The 10,399-nt window shown below is 35.4% G+C and overlaps 2 protein-coding genes across 2 annotated transcripts; one reads left to right on the forward strand and one right to left on the reverse strand.

The window, feature by feature from the left end:
• Positions 1-113: 113 nt before the first annotated feature.
• LOC115706756 (uncharacterized) lies at positions 114-3,252 on the reverse strand. The gene is made up of 6 exons (XM_030634489.2): positions 2,962-3,252; positions 2,586-2,694; positions 1,591-1,721; positions 1,426-1,497; positions 1,185-1,331; positions 114-568 (listed from the first exon to the last, which is right to left on the reverse strand). The coding sequence occupies exons 1-6, from the start codon at positions 3,166-3,168 to the stop codon at positions 437-439; spliced, it is 798 nt and encodes a 265-aa protein (XP_030490349.1). The 5' UTR covers positions 3,169-3,252; the 3' UTR covers positions 114-436.
• A 738-nt stretch (positions 3,253-3,990) lies between these two features.
• LOC133034939 (uncharacterized) lies at positions 3,991-4,824 on the forward strand. The gene has a single exon (XM_061110502.1). It carries the CDS (start codon positions 3,991-3,993, stop codon positions 4,822-4,824), a length of 834 nt encoding a protein of 277 aa, XP_060966485.1.
• The last annotated feature ends 5,575 nt before the right edge of the window (positions 4,825-10,399 follow it).

Here is a 10,399-nt window from a genome sequence, read left to right on the forward strand (position 1 = left end):
GTACCACCACTTTCAATTCTGAATTGTTTGTACATTATTTATACTTTAGATTGCGAGTACTCATTTCATCAACACAACAACGAGTGGCTTTTATCAAAAAGAAAAAACACAAATTGCAAAGAATAATTACAATTCCCCAAAAAAAGACTATGCTTAATCATGCTTAAATGAAAAGACTGAAAAGCATATAATATATATACAAGAACAAGTGCAAACATGTAAGAACAAATCAGACAATATCTCTATCTAAAAGTTTAACCAAAGAAAGTGAAGAAGCCTCTGCCTCTGCCTTACATGGTATGTATAGGACATGTTGCACTTATAATTTTGGGAAAAAGAAATCACTGTGTTAGTAGAATCTGACTAAATGAAAAAAAAAAGCAGGAATTATAGTAATAAAAGGCTTCGCCCTTATTATATATATATAGTCATGAAGTCATGATAATTTGGTACTGGTACTTGTCTCATCGCTCAGTTTCTTGTATTCTGGTCTCAGCTCGTACGTTCCTTGATTTGCTCCTTTGTTGTTGTACACACACAGATCTTTCAGTAAGTCTTTCACAAATTGCTGCAAAAGGACCCTTTGTTACGATTGTGAGAAATAAAATTAAGGCTAATTAGATTTTTACCCCCTAAATTTTAATATATGTACCAAATCATAACTCTTAAATTTTTTTGGCCGTTAAAATTTTTTCCTGAATTATTGAAATTGTTAGATTTAAGGACTTTTGTCTAATTTCTTTCAATTTTACTAATTGTTTATGTACTAAACTATGCTACCCAGACTTTGATATCTACCAAATTATGTCTCTCAAATTTTGACATGTACTAAATTATGCCCCCTGAACTTTCATCTATATTAGACTTTTTTTTACTAAAATTGGACAAAAGTCCGTAAATCCAACAACCTCAATCTATATTAGACATTTTTAACGACCTTAAAAGTTCAGGAGGCGTGATTTGGTACATGTCAAAGTTCGAGGCAAAAATCCTAATTAGCCTAAAATTAAAGTGGGCAGCCAGCCTAAGTTAGCCTCAAGATTGATGAAATACAAGAGTTTTTCAAGTTATCCTTCTCTTCCTAGTACTTCATCATTGGGAGTATCTATCATAAAACGTCAATTCTAAGAAGTTGATATAAATAGAAGCTTATGAAAAAAATAGTAGGAAATCATAGGGCATACTTCAGGTTGGTCTGTCTCTTGAATCAGTTGTTTTAAAGTCCAATTTGGTTGCCTCTCAAACAGCTTAAACATAATCTCTTCCATTTCTCCTCGGTCCCTCCTCGTTCTTTTCATTTCAGATCCCTTGGTTGGCGTTTTCTTCTTATCCTATTTGATTTTATTAACAAAGTATGTTAATCAAAAAGGCAAATAGTAAAATACAAAAATATTAATGCTGAGGAAAAGTGTAAAGTATAATTACAGGTCCAGAAACAATAAATCCCATCATTCCTGGCATAGGCCTCATTCGAGCTCCATTGTCATTCTCAATCACCTGAAACAAGAAAGCAGAAAAGTTTAGACGAGTAATGTACGAGATTAGACTAAGACAGTACATTAACTCAATATTAAGTACTGGAAGTGGAACCTGAATCTTTCTAGTCTTAGTCATATATTTTTGAGTCCGTTCGCGGCATAGCTTCCGATAGCTCTCAAGGTTCTCAGGATGGGGCTTCATGTCAAATTTGTTTAGTATCTTCCCCTCCATTGAAATCTTTCCTACATTGAGACAGTAAATTCACCATTCATTCTAGGGATTACAGTACCAAATTAAGACATTAACATCTCATAGCTAGTATGGGCTGATCTTCAGACACATGTGAAATGGAATAAAGATGGACCAAGCTACTTATAGATGTAACTACAACTAACATCACAAAAACATAGTCGAAGTGAATTAGGAGTCTGACCAATTTGCTAATCGCGTGAGTTTTTATAGGTATCATGCAGTAGTTTAAGGGAGCTGTCTCTGATTATTAATTTTGCTACATTACATTTGGTAGTTTTAGCTGCATTGCTTTTTTTTTAAAAAAAAAATAAAGCTGACAAACAAGATTAAGAACTGAGTTAAGAACTCAATTCTGATAATATGTACCAAGCATCAAAGCAACATGGTAAATTTTTCTGATTTTCCAATTACAGATTTCAGCCTAAATAGTTTTCTGTAGCTCCTTTACTACATTTCAGTACAAGTATAGTTTAAACATACAATAATTTGTCACATAAAATGAAATCCTCATAGCTAGGTTTCATGTTTTATAATGAATCTGGTGTCACTCAGAATTGTAATAAAACCTCCATTTGACAATGCTACTAAATTTCTGACATTGGGCAAGAGGATTTGAACTTATACATAATACCATTAGGCTATGCCTACAACCTCAACAAAGGTACTAAATTTTGAACATTATTCGATTATCTACACAATGGCATAATGTGAATGTCCGTGTTAATTATTGTCGATGTAATGAAATCTTTTATGGCATAATGTTAAAGCAGAGGTAATAATTACCAACGGGTTTAGTCCTAAGACTCATTCCAAATGCAGACCAAAATATTTACATCAGAGAGATGCATGCTCACCTTGCGAAGACTCCGAGAATACTGCCATTGGAATCAAATCTTTGGACATTTCCATAGAGAAACGCTTCGGTATATTGCCAGATTCTGCACCAGCCAATTCCATGGTGAACTGCAGATTATTATGAAGAAAGTATCTCAGACAAATTACTCATCTCAGTTCCTTGCTCTTAAAATCAATGATCAGAACTCATATTCATGTGCACTACAACATTATATATATAAGAAGCACAACGATCAACTAATAAACATAAGAAAAATGAAATGTAAAACCCTAGAGATCTAAGGAGGAAAGATTGTTTGATTAAAAAGGCAATGCAGAAGCAAAGAATAAGCCTCAAAATCACAGAAAGACGTTTGAGACATAAATTATATTAACCTGAGGAGAAGCAGAGTCGTCATTGGAATGGAGAGGGTCGATGGAGACGATGACCTTGGCGAGAGAAGGAGAAGGATGATCGTTGTTGGAGGAACGAAGAGAGCACGAAACGAGGGGAGGACACTTCAAGAGCCAGACAGCCCTGTCGGCTCTGGTGGTCTCCACCTGCTCCTTCCCACCCTCCTTCTGCTTCTTCTTCTCTTCCATTTCCCACTCTTTAGTCTTTTCTTTACCCCTTCACACACACAAATATATATAAATATAAATATAAATATAAATATAAATAAGACGTTACAAATAGAGTAGATGAGAGGAGACACAAATTTAAAACGGTTTTTCAGATCTTCCCTCTAACAAACCAATGTGACGTTATTGAAATTTTCAATAACACAAATTATTATTATTATTATTATTTTATTTTTTTCTAATGAACCATGCATTTTATTAGATAGTATCATCCATAAAACAAAAATAGTTATGCGTGGCGAAGTTTATTTGAAGCTCAGGATGTGGTCAAAATGGGTGCTAGATGGCGAGTGGGTTCGGGTGCCTCAATTTCTGTGCTTCACCAGCCGTGGCTCCCTTCTGAGGATAATCCTTATGTGATCTCTTCTCATGAGGCTCTTCAGAGTTGTTCTGTCTCTAATCTTCTTCAACCTGATCGGATGTGTTGGGATATGGAGCTCTTAGAGGACCTATTTGATTCCAGAGATGTGGAGCTCATTTGTAAAATTCCTCTGCCTGCATTGCCAGAAACTGATACTTGGTATTGGTCGTTTGAGAAATTTGGTGGCTATTCGGTAAGAAGTGCCTATCGTGCTTTGCAAGTGCGAAATGGAAGATGGAATGCGCAGGATAATTCTGGCTTTTGGCGAAAGTTTTGGTATTTGAAACTTCCTCCTAAAGAATTTGCTTTGGAGAGCTCTTACTGATTGTCTTCCAACTCTAGTCTCGCTTCAAACTAAGCGGGTTCATGTTTATAGTGTTTGTTCTTTGTGTAATTTTGAACCTGAAACCATTTTCCATCTCATGGTCGGCTGCTCTTTTACCAAAGCTTGTGTGGAGCGCGGGTTGGGGCTGGTTATTAATAATGGGGAGGAGGATTTTGGTGCCTGGTTTGAAGCTTTCTGTAATTCTCATTTGACTGAGAATATTGAGAAGTTGTCAATGATTCTTTGGAGTGTTTGGGGGGCCCGTAATGATTTAGTCTGGAATGATAAGGCTATTTCTGTGGAAAGAGTTGTTTCATCTGCAATTACTTACCTTGATCTTTGGAAATCTGCTCAAAATAGTAATGGAGGAGCTTCGTCTTCTTCTAGTCAGCTTCGTGCTGGTGTTGAGCACTGGATTAAACCATCTTTGGGAGAGTTGAAGGTTAATTGTGATGCTGCTCTATTTTCTGGAGAAAGGAGTCATGGTTTGGGTTGGATTGCCAGGGATCATGCTGGTTTGTGTGTTGCTGCGGCTGCTGTCAAACACCGAGGAGATATTGATCCTGTTGTTGCTGAGGCACTGTCCATGAAGGAGGCTTTGAGTTGGATTAAGTCCTGTTGGGAAGATAGCAGGACTGTTGAGGGCTTGTGCCCTACAGCGGTATTATTGGAGTCAGATTGTCTTGTGTTGGTTAATGCTTTTAATAGCAAGAGCCATATTCTGTCTCCTCTTGGTCTTATTGTTTCGGATTGTATTTCTCTTATACGATCCTTTTCTAGTTTTGATATTTTAGTTCAGTTTGTTAAACGATCTGGGAACCAAGCGGCTAACTGGTTAGCTCGTTCTTCTGGTTCATATCCTGATCGTATTTCCAGTAGGGGGTCTGTCCCTTCTGGTTTGGAAGCTATTTTGTTAGCTGATTTGCTTTAATGAAAGTTGCAATCTTTGTTTCAAAAAAAAAAAAAAACAAACATAGTTAAATTGTCCCTCAATACGTGTCATCTTATTAATAAAGAAATAGAACATAAACTATTAATAATAGCCTTACAACTTTTTTTCTTTTGAATGAAAGCGTCTTCGATTAATAAGAAAAGTTAGACCTCACTGTCATTACATAAAATGTTCAACGGGATGGTAGATATTGGAATATCACCAAATAACTTGTGGGTGAACGCCCACTTTGCCACATTATGGACGACAAAATTACAAGTCCTGTTAATATTAGAAAAAATACAACCCGAAAATAAAAAAGAGTGAATATTACAAAAAGAGACATAGTTTTCAATAGCCCAACTGGACTCCTTCCCATTGAGCGTGTTGATGACTACCCTCGAGTCGCTCTCCACAATAACAAAATGGGCCTTCACTTCCAGCGCTGCAGAAATAGCCAAACAGCAAGCCGCCACTTCCCCACAAAGCGCGTCAGCGAAGTCCACTCTAGCCGTAAGAACCCGAACCATCTCACCTAAATGGTTTCTCGCAACAGCTGCTAAGCACATGCTATCAAGCCCCACTCTAACATCACAATTCAGCTTAATCCAATCCTGAGGAGGTGGAGACCAGAACTCCTTCAGGCTAGGAGCAGGGGTAAGGAAAATAGTAGCATGCAAATCTGCAAAAGAAAATCGAATAGAATCAATACAATGCCTCAAATCCAACGTAAGATTTCCTGTGGGTACCCGCCTCTAATGGCACGAAGATTTCCTATCTAAATGGGGAACAAGACAGGGATGGGGATTAAATTTGAGAAAATTACATTTATTATGGGATTTTAAAAGTTTTTATGATAAATATGGTACATTTAAGTTTGACTAATTTATATGGTATTTTTTTGTTTTTATTTTTTTTATGGTATTTGACATGCCATATATATGTAAATTAGGTTTTCAAATCCCATATTTAATGTTTTTATTTGTTTAGGTAGTTTTATTTGTCATTGATGCCGAAAAAATTACCGAAGTTTGCTGCCAGTGCTGAAAAAATCACTGGAGTAGCAGTCGGTGCCGGAAAAGGCGTCGGAGTTGCTGCCGACGCCCGAAAATTCGTCGAAATTAGCATTGTCGCTGGAAAAATCACTGAAAAAATTTCTTGATGAAGAAACCACTTTCTTAGTAATTTTTCTGGTGACAATGCCAATTCTGACAGCTTTTGTGATACTGGCAGCTACTCCGGTGACTTTTTCAGCACCGACAGCAAACTTTGGAAATGTCATCGGAATTGGCATAGTCGCCAAAAAATTACCAAGAAACTAGTTTCTTGATGAAGAAACCAATTACTTGATGAAGAAACCAGTTTCTTGGTAATTTTTTCGGTAATTTTTCTGACGAAAATGCCAATTCTGACGACTTTTCTAGCGTTGGCAGCAACTTCGACGACTTTTTCGATACCGACTCTACTCCGGTGACTTTTTCGGTACCGACAGCAAACTCCAGAAAATTCGTCGAAATTGGCATTTTCTGGCGATAATGTCAATTCCGATAACTTTTTCAGCGCCGACAGCAACTCCGGTGACATTCTCGGTGTCGACTGCAACTCTGGCGACTATGCCAATTCTGATGACTTGTTTCAGTTAACTTTATTGTTTAGCATTCATATTTCGTTATGAATTTCATAGTGTCGAATCTGGTTTCACAGAGTTCATAAGTTCGAAACTGGTTTTACAGGTTTTAAGGGTTCTGTATGAGGTTGCTCTACTTTATGATGTTATTGTATATTTTTTATTTTAAATTCCTTTTTATTATTTTATTTCTAGGTTTGAAAATAGTTTTCACACTTATATTTTGTTTTAGATTCTTGTTGTGCATTGTGTGTTGTTTTGTTTATATTTATGAGTATTTTTTGTGTTTTTTTTTTCATTTGGTTGATTGATGAAACTGGTTTCAATTATTTTCATTGTATATCATTTTTGTTTTGTAATCATAATTTTTATTATTGTTGTGTAACGAAACTAGTTCCTCGATGAAGAATCCACTTTCTTGGTGAAGAACCACTTTGTAGGTGATTTTTTCGGTGATTTTGCTGGCGACATTAACGAGTCTGACGACTTTTTCGATGCTGGCAATAACTCTGGCGACTTTTCTGACACCGGTAGCTACTACGGTGACTTTTCCAGTACCGATAGTAAGCTCTGAAATATTCGTCAGAATTGGTATTGTTGCCAGTAAAATACCAGAAAAATCACCAAGAAACCAGTTTCTTGATGAAAAAATCGGTTTCTTGATGAAGAAACCAGTTTCTTGGTTATTTTTCTTGTGATTTTTTTTACGACAATACTAATACTGACGACTTTTTCGGCGTCGGTGGCAACTCCGGCGATTTTTTCGGCACCGGCAGCTACTCCAACGACTTTTTCGGTGCCAGCAGCATACTTTGATGATTTTTCCGGCACAAGTGACAATTTCGACGATCACTGTTGTTTCATTTGTTTTATTTTTTAAAAAAATAAATATGAAGAGAATTTTAATATTTTTTATGGTAATTCAATTTTTATTTTTTATGAATCTTAAATTCAAATTCTTTTTTTAATGTTTTATATGGTTTTTTTTTTTAGTTTTAGTTTAATTGGTTAAATAATGTCATATTTAGTGGCATTTACTTTTTATGTCATATTTATCATAACCTTAATAATTTTTTCCATATTTTTTAAAATAGCCCATCAAATTTTGTCCCCGAATATTAAGCGGGGCGGGAACGGGGATGACACTCCCCGCCCCGACGGGGACCCGTTTAATTTATTAATTATTTTTTAGTAATATTTTATATAGGCGTTTGTATTTTTTTAGTATAAAAATATCATTTTTACAATTTTTGAAGTTGTGTTTTCGTATATGATAATTACTATATTGAATAGTAAATAATATGTAATATTTTATCTTTTATGTAATTTAATGATTTTATACATTTAAATTTTTAAACTAAATTTTATTTTTACAATAGGGGATTCCCCGCCCCATCTCCGATGGAGAATAAGCGGAGATGAGGCGGGGTGGGGATTAAAATCTTTAACAGGGATAGGGATAGGGAGAACATTCCCTACTAATTCCCCGCCCTGTGTACATCCCTACTTACAATCCAAAATTACACAGTTATAAGAAAAGACTATGTTTTTATTTTTAACAAAATCATCGATTACGGTAATACTATCTGATTTGAGCATCACATTTTATCATTCATGAGCCTTGATCCAACTTGATGCCTCCTTAATGCCCAAAGTTTTAACTACATGTGGTTCAAATTTACAAACTTTGCTCCTACATTTAGCTTCTAAAACTACTCCAGTTGAATTTCATGCCACACAACCATAGTCAAACCACCCACCGTCATCAAATACTGCTCCATTAACATTAACTTTGATTTTAAGAAAATTTAGTGTCGTCTAATGCTCAAGCGCAACCCTACAAGATTCAAGGTTGGTAACCATAGACATCCTTTGAGCATTACTCCATTTTTCAAAGCTTAGTTTAGGTAACAAAGCAACATCTTCAATACTCAAAAATTTATCATTCTAAACCAGTTGATTCCAATGATGCCAAATAAACCAACACACCATAAAGGCCTCAATCACCTCCACTTTACTACAAGACCTCAAACCTTCTTCAAACCAACTTGAAAAAATCATAGCAGTCGCACCTACCGCAGCAACCCAAGAAGCCCTCTAGTAATTTTGAGCAAAAGGACACCTTACCAAGATAAACAATATTGTCTCAGGCGCTCATTTACAAATAGGGCAGTTAGAATCAATAGGCACATGCTTTCTCGTCAATTGGAAACATGTAGGAAGGTTATTAGAATAAGCTCTCCACAGACAATTTAGTACTTTTGGCGGTAATATAAGATGCCACAGCTGCCTCCAAAAACTTGAATTTGCATTGCCAAACCAATTTCCTTTCAATTTCTACAACATAATATACATGGTTATGACAGAGAATAGCCCAGATCTTTCCTTTGACCAAAACCACAAACCATGAGAAGATTCACTAATAAGAACCTACGAAACTAGCTCCACATCTCTGTCTGAAAGAACATCACCATGCACCTCCTTATCCCAATCCAAACCATCATCTGTCATAAGAGACCTTATTGGTTTACCAAGCAATGCCAGATGAGTAGATTCAATATAAGGATTGGCCTCATAAAACAGCCACAAGTCATTTAAAATACTCACAGTCAAACTATTACCAATACAGTGCCTAGCTCCTCTCTTCACCACTTCTTGATCTTCAAGAACACTCCTCTATATATAGCTTGGATTATTACCCAAGGTTGCATTAAGAAAACAATCGTTGGCATAATACCGAGCCTTAAAAACATGATTTGCCAAGCTTGATTCATTGAGAAGGAGTCTCCACCCTTGTTTAGCCAAAAGAGCAATGTTAAAGTCACAAAGATCTCTAAACTCCATTCCACCCTTCTCTTTCTTTTTTGTTAACTTTTCATCTCATCCAATAAATACTATCTTTGTTAGATGCTTGCCACCAAAAATTACTTATTGCATGCTTAACATCTTGGCAAATACTAACTGGAAATAAAAAATTATTCATTGTATATGTAAGGAGTGATTGAACGACGGATTTAATGAGAACTTCTTTGTCTACTTTAGAAAAGTACTTGATATCCCAAGTCCGAAAACTACACCTCGAGCTAATTGAGGAACTATATGGGCAACACCCATTAGAGTTGGCCTTATTTAGAGTTAGACTATGCCCAACAAATAATTATATGACCAATCACTTTTCAACCTAATGAGTCATGACCTACTTTTAATATAACCGTTTACCACAAAGAATGAGTTGGGTTGGCCGAATTGATTGGCTTGGCTAGGGCTAGCAATATGGGTCACAACATGACAACACAACTTGAAAACAACGTAGAATAAATGGGTTAGGGTGACGTTTAATAATTGTGTCGTGTTTGTGTTTAAGTTTCTGACACGTTTAATAATTATATTGTGTTCGTGTTTATCTTAATCGTGTCATGTCATAATCGTGTCGATACATTTAATAATCGTGTTGACACGATAACATGAATTAATTTCTATATATTTTATAAAAAAAAAATCAAATTTTTGTATTTATCATGATAATTGTGTCATATTCGTGTTATCGTGTCGTGTGACTTACTAATTAATCATGTCATGTTCGTGTTTGAGGCTTCAACATGTTTATAAACGTGTCGTAGTCGTGTTTACCTTAATTGTGTCATGTCATACACGTGTCAAAACGAACACGACTAAGGGTATTCATCTATTCAAATTTGTAATGTTTTGTTCATAGTGCATTTAATTCGCACTAAGTATGAATTTCATTTTTTAGATCCAATCTAATCAGCATAATAATTCAAATCCAATCCAACCCAATTCACAAAAGTAAAAATTAGAAAGGCTATTTTAAATTGATTACTTTTTAATATTAAATTAGTTAATATTTATTAAAAGTATTTTTTTCACGTAACAACAAAATAAAATAAATTATTGTTAATTTATATCTTCAATAAAAAATTAAAATAA

The sequence above is a fragment of the Cannabis sativa genome, chromosome 1 (genome assembly GCF_029168945.1).
Source record: "Cannabis sativa cultivar Pink pepper isolate KNU-18-1 chromosome 1, ASM2916894v1, whole genome shotgun sequence".
NCBI lineage: Eukaryota > Viridiplantae > Streptophyta > Magnoliopsida > Rosales > Cannabaceae > Cannabis > Cannabis sativa.